At 40.4% G+C, this 24,213-nt stretch overlaps 1 protein-coding gene across 10 annotated transcripts in view; it reads left to right on the top strand.

Annotated features, from left to right (window-relative positions):
• The window catches only part of lrmp (lymphoid-restricted membrane protein), a 37,654-nt gene that overhangs the window by 286 nt on the left and 13,155 nt on the right, over positions 1-24,213 (top strand). For 8 of the 10 annotated variants that reach the window (XM_061030456.1, XM_061030459.1, XM_061030463.1 and 5 more), the window contains exons 2-22: positions 637-1,334; positions 2,474-2,584; positions 4,096-4,276; positions 7,026-7,084; positions 7,172-7,247; positions 7,520-7,678; positions 7,757-7,874; positions 10,768-10,818; positions 10,968-11,045; positions 11,266-11,322; positions 11,532-11,591; positions 12,801-12,865; positions 13,093-13,186; positions 13,698-13,847; positions 14,022-14,108; positions 15,206-15,357; positions 16,705-16,816; positions 17,576-17,843; positions 19,531-19,582; positions 22,375-22,478; positions 23,002-23,149. In XM_061030456.1, the coding sequence (XP_060886439.1) occupies positions 659-1,334; positions 2,474-2,584; positions 4,096-4,276; positions 7,026-7,084; positions 7,172-7,247; positions 7,520-7,678; positions 7,757-7,874; positions 10,768-10,818; positions 10,968-11,045; positions 11,266-11,322; positions 11,532-11,591; positions 12,801-12,865; positions 13,093-13,186; positions 13,698-13,847; positions 14,022-14,108; positions 15,206-15,357; positions 16,705-16,816; positions 17,576-17,843; positions 19,531-19,582; positions 22,375-22,478; positions 23,002-23,149 (2,858 nt within the window). In that variant the 5' untranslated portion in view covers positions 637-658. Of the gene's footprint in view, positions 1-636; positions 1,335-2,473; positions 2,585-4,095; positions 4,277-7,025; positions 7,085-7,171; positions 7,248-7,519; positions 7,679-7,756; positions 7,875-10,767; positions 10,819-10,967; positions 11,046-11,265; positions 11,323-11,531; positions 11,592-12,800; positions 12,866-13,092; positions 13,187-13,697; positions 13,848-14,021; positions 14,109-15,205; positions 15,358-16,704; positions 16,817-17,575; positions 17,844-19,530; positions 19,584-22,374; positions 22,479-23,001; positions 23,150-24,213 lie in introns of all 10 variants that reach the window. The other 2 variants (XM_061030458.1, XM_061030457.1) reach the window with 2 other exon arrangements.

Consider the following 24,213-nt stretch of genomic DNA (forward strand, 5'->3'; position numbering starts at 1 on the left):
ATCTTTTTTTAAAATAAGGCCTGTAGATAATTCTAAGAATTAGCTGTTGTAAAATTCTGTGATTTCTTTTTTCATGTTTTTATTTCAAATGCATGGAGTTGTTGATTGAGAAACATAAATAGTGTTTTTTTTGTGTTTAAACTGAATTAATGAGCTCGTTTGCACACCTGGAGCCTATGAAGGCGATGTTATTGTTAAATTTGAACACATTAGGTTTTATCTTGGCACATGATTTGCAAACTATGGTGGTCTGTGTTTCCCCGAACAGTCGCTTCTATTTTCAGAATTTAGTTGGCTATTGGGCTGATCATAATTTTGACCCAGGTTATCCCATAAAACATGGCTTGGTGTTTCCTTCAGCTGTTTTCTTTCATATCAAATCTCTTTATATTGGTCTCAATATTCCATAGTATTCTCTGTTTGTCCAAGATTTGAACAATCGTTATTTGCTAATTATTTTCTGTTTCCTACCTTGGGGTTAGTTAGGTCAACAGAATATGCAAATTATCTTCTTCACAATGTTGTTATGCAGTATTAACCACATCGCCTGCAAACCATGGTTTATCTTTGTTTTCATTTCTGTGTTCTTTTTCACTTTTAACAATCTTAAAGTATTTTTTTCTACACCCTGTGCAGACTTCAGCCTGCCGTCAGCAGCATGGACTATTACACACCGCAGTCAAATCGTCGCCATAATCCTGTGGACAGCATCTGCCGTAAACTGCAGACCATTCAGAGGTGTGGTGACCGAGAGCCAAATTCACCGTTCCAGATTCCCAAACTCTCCTCCAATAGTTACGACAGCCCGCACTCAGGCCTCAGGCACAACCTGGAGGCCATCCTGAAGAAGGGGGCCCTCCACAGAGACGAGAGGGGGACGGATAACGAGAAGGAGAAGGGGAAAGGGATGGGTAAGCAGGACCCAGCAGCTTCCCAGAGGAGCAGTCGAGGTCCTTCTGTTCCTCCCTCCACCCCAACATGCAATCCTTCCACGCCTGTTAATGTAACATACACTATCACAAGCACCATGGGAGAGAGGAGAGGTGCTGATGGGAGTGATTTAAGCAAAGTGAAGACATGGCAGAGGTATTGTTCGACGCCTGCGGGCCAGTCCAAAGAGTCCCCTTACTTTACATTCACTCAGGGACCTCAGTCCGTGCAGCCGGAGAGCGTGAGGCCCAGTAGGAGCCCCCCCATGTCTCGGACCTTCACACCACACAACAGCACCCTTTCTTACAACCTGAACTTCTGCTCAGCAGACACGGGGAAATCCACAGAGTGCGAGTTGTACTATCCGGCTCTGGTTGTGAAAAGACTGTCCATGGGAGATGGAGGTAAGAGAAAAGCAGCTGCAGGCCCAGCTTGTTGTAGCATCATACTTGATGCAAACACAAAAAGAAAAGTTGTGAAAGTACCTCTTGACAATGGCTGTCTAGCCTTACTAAAAGCCTAAATCATTCATTTGCCAGGGCTCTTACAGCCACATCTTGCCACCTCTTGCAGCAGTTGTTTGCTGAGTAGCCTACAGTCATGATTTCTCAAAACAGAGGACCGGAGAGTAATTGGTAAATGTTGATCTTAAAGAGCTACTGACATATTCCAGCCTAACGCAATGGGAAGGAAATTGGTGCTAAAAAGACAAATTGTACATGCATAATCTTGGACTATAGCGGGGCTTCATTTCTGACCTGCAAAGCAAACATCATCATCATCATCATCAACCTTTAAGTTCTCGGAGAGATCATTGAAGGCGACCCTCATTTACAACGATGCCGAGAAAACATACATAAATGATAAACAACGAGAAATGAGATAAAGCTACTACAGAAAATAAAATCAATAAAAGAGCAATAAGAACAATAAAATACATACACTAAAATAATTTAAAAGCTTGAAATGACTACAGTGATAAGTCAGTAATGAAAATCAAATAAAACAGTTACAGTCAGGTAATAATATTTGTAAAGTGTCCATAAGGGGTTAAAGTGCTCAAATTCAGGTCCTGTTGTAAAATGTTCCAGGAGTTTGCTGCACTAACACTAAAAGCAGTTTTTCCCAGGTCAGTCCTGGCATGAGGAACCTGGAGAACCAGGAGAAACAAATTCTAAAGCCTTCAAAGCTCTTGGTATCAATTCTGTTCTTTTTTAAAGTCTGTTTGTTGTTATCTACTTTAAAACTAGAACATGTGTTCAGTTTTTAGATTACATTATAAATACATTTTCAAATAAACGTTTCTATTGTAAACCTATGATGAGGTCGTAATTCAGCATAAACAAGACAACAAAGAAATAGGGTTATGATTAAATGAAGGCCATCTTCCAAATGGTGAAGTGTAGCCTTAAAGTAACTTGTCTTATGTAACTTTGTTATGTGTTGAGTGTCTGACCATCGCTGAGCCTGAAGGACATTTTGTCATGTGTTTGCTATGCAACTGAATAGACCTCGTGTGTGTGTGTGTCATGTCCATGCTTAGGATCCTCATCGACCTCAGAAAACAGGAAGGAGAATATGGCAGAAATCAGTCTGATCTGTGAAGAGAATCTGCTCGATACTATCTTCCACGCCTGTGACACCCAGCGACGAGGTACACTCACACACACTCACACACACGGAAATATTCACTCAGTAAATTGCAGTTCACACATTCCAGTGTACAGCTGAACTTTATCAAATCATTAAATGTTGTTCTCGGATGGGATTTTAATGTGTCAAAGTCATTTTTCAACTTTCGGCATTCCCACGGTGTCAGTGTTGTCTGTGCCCGTTTTTCTTTTACAACTCAGCGTTTGTAACATTTTGCTCAGGAAGCGTCTGGTTTCCTCTGCTGTTTATTGACATTTAGAAATAGTTTCATCACCTTTGTGGAATGGATTGTGTAGTGCAGCAAATAGTTGTGTGATGTGAAATCTTTAAAGAGCTATTGAAAAGGTGTAAAAAAAAAAAAGAATTCAACTTATTTTTTTCTGGCAGTTTTAAACCATTTTTGAAACAAATTTGTATGAATATTTTTTGCCGTTTTGTTCTTCTGCGTTCATCTCAGGATCTGATTATAGCATACATTTCTGTCTCCCCTCTTGTCTGTGCCATTCAGGCTGCTTTTTGTTTCCACTCTACAGTATTCTATACATTTGTATTCGGGTCTGGGCTTGTATTAAAATCATTTTTAAACTGATCACTATTTTGATTTATGGGAATGTAATTGAAACATCAAAAATAAAATCAAAACTCTTGCATAGGTTTTCAGCTAAAAATAGATCTAGGTATGATTAGACTGCATTATATTGGAATAGATTTCATGATATGGAAAATACAACAGTAACTGCAACTGAGCCAGTGACTCTGTGCTCTCCTTTTAAATCTACTGACCACCAAGTTGTCTCGACTCTCAGTTGCTTGCCATGGCCTGGACCTGCTTGCCCCTTTTCTCTGGCTCTGCGCTCTGACTGGTCCTGAGGAATTAGATCAAACGATGCCAATTTAGAGAGTGTTTTTTGTTTCATTTGTAAGAATGAATGCCAAATCTGGAGGTGACAGGTTGTGTCACCTCCAGATTTTCTATCTGCTAGACTTGAACAACACATCAACAACAGGGCATGCTCAATGTCGTCTGGTCTTCTAGAAAATGTGTAGCCCATGCTCTTGCTCAATACTCATGAGTTAAGGCTTTTACCACTCTTCAACCATCTTGAAGAAGAGTATCATGAAAGTAGTCATGTAGTGGATACAGTACAAGGAGTGTAACAGGATTGTGGTATTGATCTTTAAAATATTCAGTAATTGAATGCATTTTGTCAGAGTAGAGAAAACTGTTCAAACTTTAAGACTTGTGTTGTTTCAACTGTGAGGGCTGAAGGGTTATTTCAAAAGTGAAGTCAGTATTAAGAAAGACATTACACTAATTGGTACTTACTGTCTCTATGGTAACTGAATGTTTCCTTTAAACTGTAACCCAACAAGACTTAAAGATTGAAGAGAAAGGCTTTTGCCACATAAGTTAGCACAGGATTACAAAATACATAGCATCACAGTTCTACTGTAATAGTGTCAAAGTATAATTTAATGAGATACTTTTCTTCATTTACTGCCCTCTTCCAGGCAAAGTGTTTGTGTCTCATATCGTGGACTACCTGCGGCACACCACCAGTCGCAGCTCAGAGGACAGCGGACTGGAGGAACTTTGCAACATGCTGGATCCAGAACAAAAAGACGTCTCCATTGACCTGGACACTTACCATGCCGTCATGAGGGAGTGGATTGATGAATGCCGCAACAACGGGTACCGAAAATAATTTATTATACATCGTAAAGCTAGTTACAATATATTCAATAATATTAACACATAAGGTACTTGTTTGTTTATGTAACAAACACATAAGACATTTCCAGAGTTTCAAGTAAAAAAAAAAAAAAGTATTTAAATATTTTTACACTATGTTTGAAAGTGCATTTTTCCGCTAATGGTGGGTGGCTTATGGGTAAACATCCTGGAACCTCTGAGATCAGCTTTTAGTCACAAAGTATTCTTCCAGCTGAAAGGTCTTCATAACATAACAATAAGTAAGGTCTTTTACCTGCTTTTTGTAACATAACAATGAGTAAGATCTTTTACCTGCTTTTTGTAACATAACAATAAGTAAGGTCTTTTACCTGCTTTTTGTAACATAACAATAAGTAAGGTCTTTTACCTGCTTTTTGTAACATAACAATAAGTAAGGTCTTTTACCTGCTTTTTGTAACATAACAATAAGTAAGGTCTTTTACCTGCTTCTTGTAAAGTGTCTCGAGATAACTGTTATGAGTTGACGCTATACAAATAAAAATTGATTGATAAATTGAAATGGCTTATGCAGAAGTTGATCAGGGTCTTTAGCTACAGTACATGTTGTGACCTACCTGCGTGGACAAAAGAGAAAATGTGGGTAATGCGTTCAACAGCTTATCAAGTCATTGTTGGAATAGATATGAGATCTCTTCGTCCTGAATTTGTCTTCAAGAAATGTTTTATTTTTTAGTTTTTTAAAGATTTATTTTGGGCTTTTTGTGCCTTTATTGTAGGGATAGGATAGTGGATAGAGTTTGAAATCAGGGAAAGAAGTCATTTAAGGATGCCTTTCCGATAGAAAAGGACAGCTGTCATTAAAAGTAACACATGAACACCAAGATTCCATCAAGTGTTTGTGTCGGCGTGTCGTCATGTCGGCTTTCCCCCCCCCCCCAACACTGTAAACCTAGGGGAAACACTGGTGGGGATAGACATGCAGGAAAGGAGCCACAGGCTGGATTCAAACGCGGGCTACCCGCTTGGAAGACTACAGCCTCCATACATTGTGCGCACGCACTAACCACTGCACCACCAGCACCCCCTAGAAATGGTTTTGTCTTGCTATGGTATTGTTTTATTTAAACTGGAGATGGCAGTTAAAGGTGAGCTGTAAGAATTAAAGTGACTGAAGAAGTTAAGGTATAGTTTAAATCTTGGATCCAGGAACACTAAATAGGTTGCGCTGCTTTATCATTTCCTTCTCCACATGATATTTGATATGTGTTTCCTCTTTAAAGTGGCATGTAAATGAGAGAAAAGCTTGTTTTGTTTTTTACAGTCTGGCGTGTTACATAGAAGAGCAGCTCATCTATTGTGTTTGAAGTTATGCAAGTAGATGTTGTGTAGGCGGCATGTGCATCACAGCAGTCTGTCTTTTGTCTTGGAGCCAGTTGTGCATCATAATATAGTGCACATTGTAGGTCAGTTTTACATTTGACAACTCTCCATTTTGATGCCAGGATTTATAATAAATCACAAGTTATTAATTTATCTTTAATACAATTGTCAAATTTTGACAAGCCTGTATTAGTTTGCAAATTGACTGTTGTGTTGTGCGCCAGAAAGCAAAAGAATTTGAATTGTAGGGGCTAAGTTGGTAGAGTCGGTCGTCTCTCAACCGGCAGGTCGGGGGTTCTATCCCCACGTCCCGCAGCAACATGTTCGATGTGTCGTTGGGCAAGACACTTAACCCTGAATTGCTCCCGCTGCTTCGGCTGCAGCGTTTGCATGTGTATGAATGGGATTAGTTACTTCTGATGGTCTCTTTACAAAGCTACCTCTACCGTCAGTGTGTGAATGTGTAGGTGTGGCATGCTCTGTGTAAGCACTACACAAGCTCAAGTCCATTTACCATGTCTATGTTTAGTGACTGTAATTGAAAATACAAGTCCAATATGGATTCTGATGAACCTTGTTACTGACTGGACCAAAATATCCCTGCTTCCATTGTGAAATGTGATAAAGACTTGCAACTATATTAAAGTCTTTCTATGTGATTTTTCACACTTAAATATAATATAAATCAAGTATATCCTCTGAAAATAACTCTGTGAGTCATGACTGTCTACAATGGGTGTAACACCCGAGTCCCACTGTCTGTGATGTTTTCAGAGTTTTCAGAGTCCTATCTTCACTTTGTTTACATCGCCAGGACGGCCGGCTGACTCCTCCCCTCGTGTATAAAAGTTGTTTAATTGAGGGACTAGAGAAAAGAAGAATAACATACTGTACTCACTGCTTAACTTTCTAGATCACGCTCATTTCAGGTAAATTTACATGCAGAGTGAAGATACGAGCATAATAAAGATCACTAGCATTAGCATGCTAACACAACAATGCAGCGCGAGTTGTTTTGGTTTCATGCTGGTGCTCAAGGGCGACATCTGCTGGAACAAAAAATCACATATAAAGCCTTTAAGGAGCTGACCACTAGAGTGTAACTATCACATGAATAACAACAGATCCAGCCAGCAAGCTCTCTTTGCAGTATTACAGCCAGAGTCTGCATATCACACAGATGATGACTCAAGCTGAGCAGAGAGTGCTGAGCGTGCCAGGCACCAAAAACTAAACACTTCAGCTGAGTATTCCAAAACACGTTTTCAGAGGAGCCCCGAAGCAACACTGTACTATATGCCCATCGGATCGTGATAGTGAATTGATCTCTCCCGTTTTGATGTGGGATTTTTCTGTTGTATCTCAGGCAAGACACTACAGATGACATCACTCAGGAGTCCATCAAACTCCGAGACAGCCTGTGTGGTGAGTGGGATTATGAGCACACATGTAGTTGCTTTGCTTTCCTTGTATTGCAGACCCATCTCATTTTGCTGATTTGTTTGTGTGCAGCAAAGAGATCCATGCTGCTAAATATGACTTCAGGAAGTTTGGAAGGCTTTGGTGGGGAGGTGTCCAGAGCAGAATTGTAAGTGTTATGTATAATGTAGTGAAATTGAGTCCATATCTTGTGGTTCACAAACCATTAAACTTCCTGTCTAACTATAGAACGATCTTTGCACTGGGGCAAATACAACATCTACAGTAACTAAGAGCAGGTATTTTATTCTGAAAGTTTTTTTCATAATGTAGAACAAAAGAAAAACCCAGAGCTGGGCTCCTACAGAGTGTGATTTGGTTGTCAAGAAGTGGAGCCCATTTGAAAGCTCATCTGTATGTATTGTGTGTTTCACTTGTCAGTGAGACATCGGAGCTGGTGTCTTGTGTTGCCGACCTTCAGATGAACAACCACAAACTCCAAGAAGAGGTCAGGAAGATGAAGCAGGTGGTGGAGGGTATGGAGGACACCAACCAGAAGTTGGCAGAGGAGAATGAGGAGCTTCGTAATCAGGCCAGAGTGTAAGTCACACTTGTTTTGATTTGTTGTAGCACACAACTTTTTGTTGAATTCCATCTCTTGTTTTTTTTATCCCACAGTACCCAGCAACTGGCCCAGAAGGAAATGATGCTAAAAGAGGAGGTGGAGGAGATGAAGGCTACTCTGAACTGCACTGAGGAAGGCAGAGCTCGCGCCTCCGCACACAGCAGACACGTGGTCAGTCAAACAAATAGAACAGCTCAGAGACGATAACATGCACTCTGCTAACCTCATTTAGAGCAAATTGATGACATCTGTTTATTGTTTTGTTGTATCACTTAATTTTCTATCTGTCTATTAATGGCGCTTTTTGCACTAGCAGCGATCACAAACTCAGAGAGCTTCTCACCAGCACGTATTGTTGCTAGGATACAAAAGTTCCACTTCCACTTTGTAGTGGCCATTTGGTCTGTTTTAGATAGCTGTGTAAGATTCATATTTGCTTATATTCAAGGAAATATCACCAATAAAACATGAAAATAATGTAAAGGAATCGTGTCCTGCCATTAGAAGAAGCTCTAGACTTGAAATTGTACCCTCAAAAAGATGAGTCACATCAGTTTCTTCTTCACCATTGTTGTTGACAAAGCTGATATTGGATGTCCCGTTCTTCTTGAGTCTCATTGGTCAGTTAGGGAGAAGGGACATTGACGAGCCTGCAGAGAGAGCGCTGTGAGTGCAGCAACAAAAATCAGCTGACACTGAGGGCATTTAAACGTGTCGGGGCGCTGAGTGTTGAAAACACTGAGCTGCATCGGTTTTGTTTTGAAAATGGGCAAAAAACTAGATAGTGGACACAGGCCCTAACTGCAGTATGGATAAAAAAAAAAAAAGAGTATGAAAGAGTGTTTAATTTTGAACAGGTTCATGATTGGTCAGTCCTTAAAGTATGGATAAGCTTATGGAGGAACAGTTATCCTATCAGCATTTTCTTTAACTGTCTGTCCTACTGAATGCAGGGCTTTTTGCCCGTGGAGGTACCAGATGAGCTTGGGTGTTCAGATCGACTCGGGGCCCTGCGCCTGCTAGTGAAGTCACACAATATGATCGAAGAGTTTATCATTTTCACGGTTTGGTCGGGTCTTTGAGCACAACAGTGACCGCCCACTGACGATAGGACATTTAATCCGGCACCAAAACGACCACATCCCACAATCCATTGCGAATTATATTGTGTCTTAAGAGTAACTTTTCGTTACAAGTGTTGTACTATCTTGTAGTTTGTGTTGTGGAAAATATATAAACTACATTCACTGCGGCATGACAAGGTTATTAGGCTAGGACATTTCCTGTTAGCTAACTAACTAGTCTGCTAGCGGGACTTATCTGTTGGCATACGGCGCCGAGGGGCGGAAAACATTACCATGGTAACAGCAGGCTTAACTAATCAGAAACACTCTATGACCGTGGGAAGTGTAGTACTATGCCCCGATATCGCGAATAAAACTTCATATTGTATGACGTCACTAGCAGGCACAGGACCCCGAGTGGATCTGAACACCGGAGCACATCTGGTACCTACAGCGGCTGTCGGCCAAACAGCAGATTAGTCATGTAATTACTGCCTGCGTCTGTCTTTCTTTTAATGTGTCTAATCAAATAGTTTGGATTCATGTATCACGGCTCTCTTCTCCTGTACGTTATTGGAGCTCGTGCCTGCCTTTCAAATCTCAATACACGAATATTAGTCTGACTGTTCACCTGTGTGTGTGTGTGTGTGTGTGTGTATGTGCAGATGCTCAGCTGACAGTAAACTTCAGTGTTCGATAAATGTGAGCCAAGTAATTGAAGGCAAGAAGATGGATTGCATTTAACTGCACAGAGAGGGCTCTTCCTCAATATGGGCTGCTTCAGAAAACACAAGAAAACACATAACATGTCACAGTGTTTGTCACAATTAACATAGAGGCTACTGGTCATGTGTGGAGACTATGTGCAAAATCCATAGACTCCGTCTCCGTATTTTCATGCAGCGCGGCATATCAGCTCTTTCTCCCCCTCTCTCACTCTCTCCCTCTCTCTCTCTCTTTCTCCCCCTCTCTCTCTCTTTCTCCCCCTCTCTCTCTCTTTCTCCCCCTCTCTCTCCCTCTCTCTCTCTCTCTTTCTCCCTCTCTCTCTCTCCCTCTCTCTGTCTCTCTTTCGCTCTCTCTCTCCCTCTTTCTTTCTCTCTCTCTTTCTCCCTCTCTCTTTCGCTCCCTCTCTCTTTCTCTCTCTCTCTTTCTCTTTCTCCCTCTCTCTTTCTTTCTCTCTCTCTCTCCCCCTCTCTTTCTCTTTCTCTCTCTCTCTCTTTCTCTCTCTCTCTCTCTCCCTCTCTCTCTTTCTCCCTCTCTCTTTCTTTCTCTCTCTCTCCCCCCTCTCTCTCTGTCTCTCTCTCTCTCCCCCCTCTCTCTCTCTCTTTCTCCCTCTCTCTCTTTCTTTCTCTCTCTCTCTCTCTTTCTCCCTCTCTCTCTCTCCCCCCCTCTCTCTCTCTCTCCCCCCCCCTCTCTCTCTCTCTGTCTCTCTCTCTCTCTCTCGTGTCTGTGCAGGCAGGTGAGTGTCTGTAATCTGTCCTGTCCCGTCTTAAAGACAAAAACAGTTCAGGTTCTCCCTGCATGACTATTGTCACAGAAATCACATTCTGGATTATGTTTGAATTACATATTTTGTGTTACTTCCTTACTAATAACTGGAAAATAGAGCCAAGTCTTGGTTAGGAATGTGAATACACAATCACAGACCCCCCAATTTAGAAAAGTAGTTGAAACGTGAAAACTCAGATTTCCAGTTTGGGTGCGTTTGCTGCAGAAAAATGTTTAAAGCTTAAAGTCATAGTACACAACATACTCACAATTAATCTCAGAACGGCACCCTTAAAAATATTCAGGAAGCTTAGCACTCCATATATCAAGTGAACGATGCAGACTACATTCAACTTCAAACAACAAAACATTTAAAGTTGTCTTTAATTTTTTATTTTACAATTTTTCAGGCATTGAGGTTACCTTTTTTATTAATGTATAATAGAATAGAGAATACTTTTTTGAATTAAGCATATATTCATGTTATTCAAATGAATTCTCTTTTTTTATAGGAGAGAGAAAACCAAGGTCTCATTGGAAAGATTGCATCTCTTCAGGAAGAGGTACTTCACTAACAGGAAGTCATTCTGAGGACTTCAAACTGAATGAGTTCACTCACCTTTTCCTAGATCGCTTACAAAGAGAAATTTAAAAAGTTTGTACAAATAAAGAACTGACTAGTAGCCCTAACTCCCCTGTGATGTCTCCCCAGAACTTCAAGGTTACCATGGAGATGGACGAGCTTCAGAAGAGAATATCTGAGCTGTGTGACATTAACGCTGACCTTCAGGTACCTTTCTGTCTAAAAGACTTAAAATGTTATCATCTTTGTGCTCCCCTCAAACACTGTCCTTTCATATTTTTTCTTCTTTGAACTTAGTCTTTATCAGCTTTTATTCCTCACAAAATGAACTTTAAATGTAAATCATCTCTGGCACCTGAGAAATACTTTGGGACCATGCTTTGTACTGTGCCTTATATCCAGTAAATTAACCCTTCACTGTCCTCAGGTGCAAATTCACTCTTTTGATGCTGTTTCCAGTGAGAAGGAAGCTGTAATACAAGAGGTCAGTGCCATTATGTTGCTTTATTATCGATACATCTGTTTTTAAGCCTTCATTCAACACGTCTAGTCGTCTGCTTAAATCAACTTACAATGCCTCAGAGCTTAAGATTCAGCTTTGATTCCCAAAAGGAATCTTTTTTCAAAAATCACTGATTTAAAGTTTCTCTCCAAAACTCAGGCTGGTCTTTTGTCTTTTATCTTTATTTATAGAAGAGCAGACAGATAAACGAGCTTAAGGCAGTAGTGGAGGAATATTCATCCATCACTGAGGTCAGTGTGTTGAACTTCATTCTTACATATCCACATACTAAGAACTTTCTCCTTTGCTTTTGAACTGCTTTGCATGTGCTTGTATTTGCCTCATGCAGTGCAGCCTTTTGTGTGTTATGTTGCTGGATATAGTTTACAGTAATTCTTTCTGATAGTCTGAGAGCACTACCTGCACCTTGATAAGGTGTTGTTGTGATAATATGAAGCAAGATAAGAAAAAAAAGTCCAGTGTTGGCTCTCCTGCATAGAATTCAATTTTAGAATTCAAGATTATGCTGATCACTTCTTAGGGAAAGGGGCTAGAAACCTGTATGCATGGTACCTCCTTTGTATTTAACATATGAAGTAACATCCATTCATTGCATGTGCCGTCTATAGCTCCAAGTCCCATGGGTTTACTCTGAACATGGAAAATCCACTTTTAGCTTCTTAGCTCCAAAAATGTGGAACAATTTACAACACTGTCTCAAGACTGACACTCTTGTTTCTCTTCTTCAGATTAAGACAATGATCTCAAACCACTTTACCACAGTGTGTTATGTTTGTAATGAGAATTATCCTGACCTGTCTTTGTTGTTTTATTTGTGCCCTTTTTTCTTTTTTTTTTTGATCTGTATCTCGACATCATTGTAAATGAGGGAAACCTCAATGATTTTCAAGGCTTAAATAAAGGTTTGAAATGAAATAAATGAATACAAATAAATTCACTCTGTGGTCAGGCTCCAAGCTGCAAAGCACAAGGTAGACACCTTATGAGCCAGTTGTTACTTTTTTTGCATTTGCTCTTTTGACTCTGTCGACTAACTCTGTTATGTTTACGTCCTCTTGGTTTATCTTCCTGCTCACTATGGAGTTGTGTTGTCTTGCTGTGTGGCCATGTTGAGGATTTGTTATGATGCCTGTCAGGTATCCTGGTTTTGCTTTGTTTGTCAACACACTTTCTAAACTCTTGTTTTTAAAGGTGCTTTATAAAGAAAGCTATTATCTTTTTTTGTAAATGTCAGTATCTAAGAAGACTCGTATAGAGTGGCTTGTTGTCGGAGTTATCAGCATGTGCAGTTTGGCATTTTGATTGTGGAGGCGGAGTGTGGGAATTGAATCACCTGCTGTCCTTCCACACTCCAGTCTTGTAGTTTGTTCAAGCTGAGGAAGGGCAGACAAATTAAGAGGATGTCTGAGTCATGTTGGTTTCTCATTTTTTGGGTCTAGCTGCTGAGGGCAGACAAGAGCAAGCTGGAGAACCAAATGCAGATGTTTCATCCAGATCTGGCAGGGTAAGTAAACTAACTAACTCGTAACCCGGGAGTTCAGGGGTTTTAATTAATAAGGGTTTAAGGATTCTGATGGGAATGTTTTTTTAAACAAATAGTTGAATGTCACACAAACCCTAGAATGCACACAAGTAAATTGATTTGTTCATGCACCATTCTTTTACTCTAGAAAATCTTTTCATTTAATGATTATGTCTGTGTAACTTGTTTCTCCCCTTCTTCTGTGGCAGGGCTGGTCTGACCCTGTCGGTGGCCTACAGACTGAACCAGAGTACCTCAGGATCCTTACAGACAGAACTGGCCCTGGCACAGTCACCACTGGAGGTCAGCACTCCCTCACTCTGTCGCTCGTACCTTTTCTTTAGTGCTCTTTATTTCTTTCTTACTGTTCGTATTCTAATTCCCTTGCTCCTAGTAGCTCTCCTTCTCTCATTCAGTGTTAAATTTGACATTTTTCATCATCTTTAGGTGAAATAGTTTGTCTGATATTTATTACAAATAATTCATGGCTGCTCTTCTTTGTAGCAGCCACACTGATCACATGTAAGCCTTAAAGCAGCTCAAAAAAATACATCATGTCCTCCAACCACCACGACAACAAACACAGTTATCTTTGTGCATGTCTCATCCTCCGCTGAAGTTCTGCCTGTAGGCGGTTCAAAAATATATCTGAACATATCTCTTCAACAGACTGCAGGGATTCTTGCATATTTCACACACACCATAATGTGCTGTCTGAACATAAGAGCACGTATTCACATGCTGTTCACTCCAGCCTCTCTTGAAGTAACGGACTGATGGTTTCATATTTTTTAGTGAATATTCCTTTCTCCAGCAGGCCCCCCATGGAGTTGACCTTTTGTCCACCACGATGAGCCTCGTCTCCCCTCTGGATGAGACGCTGGACAGGGAGGTGTTGCTCATGTTGCAGGGACCCAGCCCTGAACACATGGCTCAAGAGTTCAAGAGTCTCCTAAACAAACTGGTAACCAAGTGTGATCAAGTGTGTGAAAGAAAAATACTTTTAACTCTTAAATTGGTGACTATGAAACGTGTTTCTTTTGCATTCAACAATTTTTTTTCTGGCTTTTTTGTAAGTATTATATGAAGTATTGAAGAATTTCTCCCTCGTGACATGCTGCCTCTTTATACCTCGCAGAAAAGGGATTTCAGAGAAGAAAGTGAATCAGTCTTGTCTTCAGTAAGAGGCCTGCTGGATGACCACACACGGCAAACAAACCTCCAGGTCAGACATCACACTCCTGCAGACAGATTTACATTTGTTTATTTTCAGTTTATCTTTAGCACTTGATGTTAAATCAAGAAAGGTGTATGTTCACAGTGTACTGCAGTGTTCAATCAATCAATCAATCAAACAAACTTTATTCATATAGCACCTTTCAGACAAATTAAATTGCAGTTCAAAATGCTTTACAAGAGTGCAGAAAAGTTATTGACAAAAAAGTAGTTTATAAAATCATTAAGAGACTAATGCACACCAATAAGAATAAAAAATATATAAAAATTAAAAAATAAAATACGACACATATAAGCAATAAGATATTAAATTAATACATAAAAGAAGAATATTTAAAATTGTAGTAGGGTAAAAAAGACAATACAATAATGTTAAGATTTGAATTGATATAAAAGCCAGACTGAATAAATGAGTTTTAAGACTGCGTTTAAAAATCTCAATATTCTCAGCTCCTCTCAGACCCTCAGGAAGGTCGTTCCACAGTCTCGGAGTGTTATTGTCTGTGTATATGTGATTGCATGTATGTGTTCAAGCTGATTTCAGGCTGGAAAGGGCCATCTTCATACTTTTTTTTTATTTTTATCATGAGTCATGAAATTATGCAATGTAATCTCCATCTTTCTCTCTCCCTCCACCTGTTGCGCTCTTCTTCCATCTATCACTGCCTCTCTGCTCTTTTTCTCCCTCCCACCCACCCACTATCTATCATCTCTAGAGATCTCTCACTTACATAACACTCCAACGGGCCCCATCCGAGCTGTGCTGTTTAGTCAGTGTGTTGTAGCATGAACACAACCCACTCCCCTCCTCCCTCACTCCAACTTTCTCTTTCTCTCTTTCTCCCCTCCTCCTGCATTGTTGCTACTCTGCATTCATTAACCACATTCTGGCAAACAGCAGTAAACACACCAAATGAGACAGAAATCATTAGTGGAGCAGAGCTGTTTGTTCTGCGTGCTTCCCAATGGGAAACATTTTGTGTTAGTTCGATCTGACAACTTTTTGGTGGCATTAAAGAAAGCTGTTCAGGCCCGCGGCCTTTCACCTGAGCAACACATCAAGCCCTCTGCCTCATTTGCCCACAGACCGTGTCGGCCGAACTGGACGCAAGGCGGGCAGACTGGGCCCTCAGCCTGGACCAGCTAGCCCAGTATACAGACTCGCTGGAGAAGGAGCTGATTAAAATGGCCAGTAACATGAGGAGGTCCCGCACTGAGATCCTGCACCTCTCAGTCAGGTGAGTCTCTTTCTTTAGAAGTTCCACTGAACGTGCCGTGGGCTGTGGAAATCAGTGGGCAGGTCATAAAAAATGTGTGGTGTGAATCGCTGAAGTGAGTGATGAGAGCAGCGGAAGCTAACAGAGAAATACCAGAGGAAGACGGAAGAGGACATATATGTAGTCGATCTTATGCTTGCTGATTTAAAAGCAGCTTCAGAGTAAGGTAGGACGTTGATGTTTGAGGTGCTCTTGTGCAGCAGTTAACTCACTGGATAAATTAACCCATAGTAGGGAGAGCTCTGCAGTACATGTACATAGTGTTCCCTTTGAAGGAGAGCCCAGCAGTATTAGTAACAATTTCTTTTTATAATACAGTGAGCTCTTAATGTTGGCTGGTTAGCAAGATTTTCTGAGATTTCAGCATCTTGAATTTGCTCTGGAATGGACAAAAACTATGTAAGTTACAAGGCAGACCTGATGAGGATGTGTGCAACCCAGAGAGTTTTTTTCCCCCCTGCCATTATATTTACTTTCTGCACATTGTAAAACTTTCTAAAACTGTACAAATATAACACCTTCTTCTAAGTCAGAGCCCTACATATGTGGATGTATCTGTCCTGCAGCGCGCCGTCTCAGTTGGGCAGTCAGTTGTGTGAGAGGGGAAATGTTCTGTCAATCATCTGACCTCAATGACCCCCCTGAGGGCCCACCCCTTTAAGTCTGGGCCAGGGCCAAAAAGTGGACTTCATTCTGAATCTTCATGGATGAGTTTGCTCTGTGTGTGTGTGTGTGTGTTTTCATGGAGACGGCCATCCCCTTCAGATATATAACAGAGGTAATGGGATACAAACTCACACCAGAGAAGGAGAACTGGTCAGGCTGTCCAGCTGGGATTTACGGCTGCTCAGTAACAAGGGGAACATTTCTGAACTTTAATAATGTGGGGAAGTAAGAAAATAGAAAAAGACTTGCTGTAGCTTAAGTTTTTACTACTTCTACTGGAGCGGGTCAACAAACTGGAGTATCAGACAGGAGTAGGGGTGTAGGACACACATTTGATGTCCTGTGGAAAGTCTGAACTTAGAAGGTCGGGCCGGGACTGGATTACAAAACAGTAAAGTGAAGAAGCTGTTACCGGGCCAGTCGGAGAACTGGCGCTGGTCACCCTGGGCAACAGAATGGGACACTGCATGGGCCTGCGGATTGGGTACAGTATGTCCACTGTACTCTCTTCCAGGATATCTGTGCTTATGTTTTTTTTTCTTCTTCTGGATAGTAAACAGCTTGTCTTATTTGTGTGGTTCTCCCTCAAAAGTAATCCCTCAGCTGTTTTTTTTTAACAGGGTTTGTCATTCTTACATGCAGGGTGCAGGAGCAGGAGAACCAGAAGCGCCAGCTGTGTGAGGAGCTCGAGCAGCTGAAGACACCTCAGGACAGCAGAGAGGCCTCATGCCAGACACCTGTGCCGGAGGAAGAGGTCAGAAAGGAAAAGGAGACTGCTCAGACAGCTTCACCTTGAAAACCTGTCATTTATAATTTCAGGAAATATCTCACTCTGTAATCAGTTTATTTTGGTTTTAGAACGTTGTTTCCCCTGCGATGTGTCACTGACATGAAATGGGATTTTGTTAGGGATACATTCAATTTCATTATTAGATATAATGTTTTTTTTATTTATTAACATTCAGTCGCCACAATGAAAGGAATATTGGAGGGTTTGCTTGGAAAGAAGTGCCAGTGTTTGTACTGTATTCAGACAGATGGAGAATCTGCTAGAAGAGAGCTGAGTGCGAGTTGGCGGCTGAAGTGGACATGTGCACCCACACACACACACAGAATCAGATGCGACCACACACCTACGCACTGCTACGAGCATAAAAATGCACTGAGGCATGCTTGAACATTTCCATTACAGCACTATTGTTTTAATGTCTCGGAGGACAGAGATTTGCATACAGTAACAAGCTGTGCTATTCACACTGTAAAACAATTAAATCAGTAAACCTATATATCAAGGAACAGCTACTAAAATTACATTTATAATAGTTCTGGTATGTTTTGCTAACAGAATTGTTATCAGGCTTTGTCTTTGTCTGTCCGGTGCTGTGTCATCTCTTCTTCTTCTGTATTATGCTTGTAGGATGTGATACAGCCAGGCTTTGGACAGCTGTTGTTCATCTCACCTTTGCACTCTTTGTGGTGAGACATTGTCCATGCATTCTTTTATTTTTTTTAGCCTGGAGATGACTTGGACTGGGACGAGGAGTTTGCCCTTCAAGACTTCCTAAAGAACGAGTTAGCCGAAAGAAACTGCAAAGAACCAAGCGAGCAGACGAACAGCAAGCCGGTGGAGAAAGCGGAAAAATTAACAGACAGAGGTGAAGAGGAGGAGGGGGAGGAGAAGTGGACGGTGGTGGACACGGCAGGAGAGGGAGAAGTGAGGGACACATCCACTCCCCTGTCTGCTCATCCTGCAGAGTCCAGTGCAGCAGTATATGGTCAAGGTAAGTAGAGGAGGCACCATTTCAAATGCTCTATTACTATAATTACTTTTTTCCCCATAGGAATTCACAGAATGTAATAATACTCAACATATCTATTTATTCAAAGCAGGCTTTCAACAAATGAAATCTGTGATATTATCTCTGTAAATGTTGAGAACTTCCCTGAGCCTTTTAAATCCAGTATATAGCAGAGCTAGCCTCGAGCTAAGAGGAACCTCATGAAGCCAAACCAAATAGGGCTAAATATAATGTTTTTGTAGCCCCATTGGACTCCAGCTCAATCTGTTCCTGACTTTGGATCTCTTCTCAGTAGGATTAGCAGTTGAAATAAGCATTGAGCTAGCCTTATGCAACAAGAATGTGAGTTCATATATCCTATCTCCCCTTAGCATGGGAGTGTTTCAGTTTGAATTTGAACTGTATCTTAAGAGTTGAGATACACTTTTCTGTCACTTTATACAATCTTTTGTAAAATCATCTTCAGTTCACGTGTGTTGGTGTTGCAGTAAATGACAATTCAAAGACATTGCACTATAGACTTGTGTAAATCAGTGTACTTCTTGTGATGAAAGATGCAACACAAAACAAGAAGTACTTGGTCTTTTTTCGATTCTCTGATTTTTTTTTTTTAAATTTGAAATCCAAAACTAAAAATCGGCAACCAGAATTTACATATTTAGACACTACAAATCCACTTTTACCCCTTTACCTTTTCTGAAGATTATTTACTTTTTAATATAGATGGAAATGGAAATAACAGCAGCAAAATGTACAGTTTCATACTGAAACATTTAGAAGTGACACAAAATACAGCAAGCGGTATTCCCAGGATAAAGTGCAATGAATAAGACTTTTTTTAATCAAGTTTTTGATTTGTTATGCATTTATTTATTCCTTCATCAAAGATGTCTATGTTTTGCTAACCTCGAGGCAATGTTTATCGAATCAGCATTAGGAAGAATATAATCTGCACATTTTTACTCCACTCTAACGAGATAAACGCTGAATGTAAAAAACAAGTTATTGTCTTTGAGTGTTGATGTCCTGTGATAGAGAGGCAGGGATGTGTGTGGATTAACCCCTTTGTAATCCATGAGAGGCACAGGGCACTCAGCCACCCCTGACACACCAGTATGGTACACACACACACACACACTGTAAGGATGCACACACTCCGAGGCCCTTGGGAGTAGACCCCTGCCTTCTATGGATGTTGTGGCCATGGTCTTATAAAGGTTTTGTGAGAGAGTGAGTGTGTTTGTGGTTTCTACACAGTATGTCAAATTCTCTCTTCCTCAAGGTCCTTGTATGGCAAGGTGTACGACCGGTCTGAGGCAGAAGTAAGCCCAGTAATCCCTCATTCCTCTGCTTGCATGAGCGGCTGACTGGAAGAGAGACAGAAAACGAGAGTGTGAATGTGGTCATTAATGCCACCTTAGCCATGCATGGTATTTTAACCTCTCTGCCCCCCCCCCCCCCCCCCCCCCTCAATGTCTTGCATAATAGAAAGTCTGACCCTTTTATGGTAGATATAAGGAGGGTCATGTGGTTCTTTGCCTCTGTAGATGGATCGGACAAAGTTTTAGGTTTAAAAAATGTTTTGTCAACGTTTCGACCCAATTTTTAATTCTGTCATTTTTCCTGAAAAGTTTTTTAATCTATCCCACCTTCTCTGTATCTGCTACAGACTCTACAGCCTGCACTGAGCTGGATCCTGAGGGGACTTCTCAATCTTTGCAGGTAAAACTAAACTGCCTGTATAAGATTTACGAGTATTATGCTATGACTGAGAATTTAATTTAATAATCACAAATGTAAAGACTATTGTCTTTCAAGTGCTAAGGTGATTAATAACGTTGCACGTGTCATGTTATGAAATGGCATATTCTGAATCTTAGGGGGGAGGGGAGGTCCTAACTTCTTAAAAGATTCTTTAAATTGCTGGATTTAACATTTAAGTCTCTTTCTCAGTTGGATACAAAACAAATATTTGCACAAGTCTGTAGTTTGATGAAAGACTAAAGATGAGCAACAAAGCTATACTTACATCCTGACCTCTGAAATATCAGCATTTGTGGAAACTGCATGCCCCCCCAAAATTGCTCTTGCCTCACATGTTCTCAGAGGATGAGGTCAGTAGCTCAGTCCATAGGGACCGGAGAGTCGCCAGTTCAAGTCCCGATGGGGACCATAATAAGTTGGTTTGGTAGCTGGAGAGGTGTCGGGGCACTTCCTGAGTGCTCTAGTAACTACATGACTCCAGACCTTCCGGCCTGTCTGATGGCCATGTCTTTGAAACACAAGAACTGCTGAGGTGCCTTTGGGCAACTCAACCCCCCTGGTGCGCTCTCTGTGTAGCAGCCCCACTCTGACATCTCTCCACTAATGCATGTCCACAGGTCCTGTTTGTGCATGTGTGTGAGAAGCATGTCCCTCAATAACGGAGTGTAAATTTGAATTTCCCTCGGGATTAATTAAGTACAGGTATATAAAACTCAAAATGTTAATCCTTTAGTTATAAAATATTCTGATTATTTCAGGGTATGTAAACATGAACTCAATCAGGATCAAGGATTTGCTATTTGTCTTAAATTAACTGAAATAATGTCATGACCTTGAGGGACGTTTTTGGGTTGACAATGGGAAACGAAGACTTCAAGTGATAAGTTTAAAACTAACACACACTAAACACACTGAATTATAAAACATGCTTAAAATGCATTCCAGCTGTGCTCGCACTATAAAATGTGTTTAATAACCAGAACTGTTACAGACCAGTAAAAGTGACTGACGCTTGGTGGTTGAGGTCCTTATGTGGGATGTTTCAATCTCTGGTCTGAACACTTCATGCTGAGGTGCACTTTAGTTAAGAAGACAACAATTAGACAGCACTGTGTGACAGATGTATAACTGTGTTGTCACCAAGAAGCCGAACAGTACCAAAAAAGATTTAGTGCTCAGCTTACCTTCCCTGGCTTTGCTGTTTTGGGGAATATAACTTTATACTTCCTTTGCAGTGGTGAGAAGGAAGTCGGAAGTTTGAATCAGATTGAAGGGTGACGAGAGAAAAATAATCTTCAAAGGACTAACTTCAGCTGCTTGACAGATTTAATCACATACAAGTTGTAACTTCCTATTATTACAGGCAACTATTTGTTCATAAATAATTATTATTAATGTTACACTGACAACAACCTCAAACACTTTCAGGAGAATGGTAATTAATTAGGTGCTTATTTAGTTTGTCTTTTTGCCGCATCTATTTCCCTTTCTGTTTGTCAATAAAGTTACAAGAAATAATTATTTCGCAAACTCTCCATGTTGCATTGAGGAATAATTTGACTGATTTACATTTTTTTAAATCTCAGATAAAAAAATGTCCCATAGGGCAGTTTCCTTTAAGCTCCATCAACGAGAAATGCTTTTCAAACAGTCCTTGTTATGGAAATATACAAAGTCTTAAGGTTTGACATAACATTTTAAAAATCTCAGATCCAAATGTCACCGAGGGGCGTAAATAGACCTGATGCCTTTGTCTTAGTGTATATACCTTTAAGACCTGATGAGGTGTTGAAAATATGTGCAGTTTTTCTGCAGGTTTTGGGAGATAGTTTTCAAACATTACTCAGGTTTTAGAGGGTGTTCTTTAGGTCTAAATGGGCTCCATCAATGAGAGGCTTTGCAGACAGTCCTTGCTATGGAAATATCCAAAATCTTAAGGGACTACTAAATAGATACTATTAATATTGAAAGGAATGGGAAGCAATGACTGCTGGGAAGTTGAGGAAAGATGGTCATCACTGTCTGATTTGTAGTTAATTGTAGAATGTGCAAAACTTAATATTTTACCATTAGGATGTATAATGTAATAACTAAAGTTGAAATTATAATTAATCTCTCTTTACCTTACACTCCTATCTAAGCCTCTTCATGCTCTCTATTTCTGCTATTTGCCTACCAAATAGCTCCCCACATTGACCCTGTGCTGAAGCTGCCTGTTTGCAGACTGCAGACTACTTCCTTATATAGAATGACAGTAATGAAACTAATGGCTCACACTGAGGTAGAAAGAGAGTTATTGTCTAAAGAGTTTATGCATCTGCATGGCCAAATAAAGAATAGAAATCCACATTACTACTGTATCAATATACATCCTTTACAATACGACTACATACAATGCACCGTTAGTCTTAATGTTTGTCACCTGCTCTCATTGTGTTTATTATAAAATGTTCCATCATTTCCGCTGTCATTATAAAGGGATGTTAGCTTTTGTATTTCTTGATAAATGACAGTAATTGGTGGTCTTTCCAACAATTCATCACTGATGGAACAGATGATTTGCGCTTTCTGTCAGCTGTTTGATTTTTTTTTTGACCGGTTCTGCAATTTCCTCTGATCTGCCAGAGACTGTTTCTGTTGACTGATTGCGGGCCTGCTGTTTCCTTTATGGTGAATGCGTGTCGCCTATTTGATCTCTTAACCCCTTTCATTTTGAATAATTTCTCATTTTCTGTGGTGTGTGTGCTTTGCAGGAAGAGGCAGCGGTGCCATTGAGCGCCCACTCACAAGCTGTCAGCATTAGACACCCAGAGGCGGATGCTCTTTCTGATCTTTCCCACTCTGAGAACAACAGTAAGATCTCTGCCCCCCCCCGTCCCCCCGTGTTAGCTAGTCCCTCTACATTGAATGTTTACTACAAACAAAAAGTCTGACTCATTTGCTGACTCACTTGGTATATTTTCTGAAGAAAGAAGAGTTGACTTAAACCTGATAGAGGTCAAACTGAAATACCACAGTACCTACTGAGATGTTTCATTGTTTTCCATTTTCCTAATCTGGATTGCCATGACTGCTCTTTAAAAAATAATAATACATAAAACAGACACAGATATGACTAAATAGAAAAGCCAATCATTAATTGCTTTTTTGTTTACTGATGAGATTTTCTTCTACCTGAATAGTTTTCTCCACTACATTACTTACAGCTATTTTATTCTCTTCACAAACAGGTAGCATTGTATATATTTAATATATGATATTTAATATGATTATAAAAAATACAGAATATGATCATACAAAACCCTTTCCAACTTGTATGCAGTCACCATCACACAATGACCATACATCAAACTAAAAGTTTATTTTGTTTGAGCAGATGCAGAGCTTGTTGAGACTGCAGAGTCTCCCCTGAGCTCCCCTGAAAAGGACCAAACACCAAGTGACATCTCTCCTGCAGAGGCCAAGATGGTTCCTCCCAACAGTACATCACCAGAAGCAGATGAAACCATAACCCAGGAAACGAGGTGAATTGGGAAGTTAAATGTTGGATAAATTAGGGACGTAATCAGAGTGTAACAGCCTATCTTAACAGTAAGCGACCGTCAGCGACAAAATCAGCCTGATTGTATTGTTTATTTTCGCGTATACTGACTAAGAACGAGGAAGGAGGGGGCTCTACATGGGGCGGCTGTGGCTCAGCTGGTAGAGTCCGGTCGTCTCTCAACCGTTAGGTCGGGAGTTTAATCCCCAGCTCCTGCAGCAACATGTCCGATGTGTCCTTGGGCAAGACACTTAACCCCAAATTGCTCCTGCTGCTTCATCAGTGGCGTTGGAATGTGTTAGAATGGGATTAGTTACTTCTGATGGTCACTTTCCTCAGCAGCCTCTACCATCAGTGTGTGAATGTGTAGGTGTGACCTGCGGTGTAAAAGCACTTTGAGGAGTCAGAAGACTAGAAAAGAAATATACAAGCTCAAGTCCATTTACCATTTACAAGGCACTGACACTTGCTTTTCTCACTCAACAGAGCTTGTTAGCTTGTTGAACAAAGGGGCGATAACGGTGCATAAATAGTATACACATCATTTAATGAAATGTTTTTTTTTTAAATTTTTTCAACTCACTGTGAGCTGTTTTTTGACGGGCCTCTGTTGTGATTTGGGTCAACAGCTCCTAAATACAAAGCACCACACTTCAGTTAATCCACCGTCAATACAAAAACACTAGATATCAACTGAAATTCACAGAGTTATATTTAACGGATGCAGTGTGGACAGCCAGCGTGCGATCCGACGCGATATATAATGCTCTCTAAATCATTACTTAGGTGACATAATAATCGCTGAAAAAAATAAATTGCATAATTAAGTGAAGAAAATGTGGTTTGTTTACCACAGGTGTTGCATCAGTTTGTCAGCTGACTGTATAATAGAAAGTTTTACACTTAAACAGTTTATGTAAACTAGAAACAAACCTGGGCTGCAATGTAATGTTATATTTGTGATGAAGTTTGTGCTCTCTATCACACTTAACGTTATCATCACATACCAGTTCAGTGTGTTTTTAGATGCATCTGCCATCAGGAATT

Source organism: Labrus mixtus, chromosome 22 (assembly GCF_963584025.1).
Source record: "Labrus mixtus chromosome 22, fLabMix1.1, whole genome shotgun sequence".
Lineage (NCBI taxonomy): Eukaryota > Metazoa > Chordata > Actinopteri > Labriformes > Labridae > Labrus > Labrus mixtus.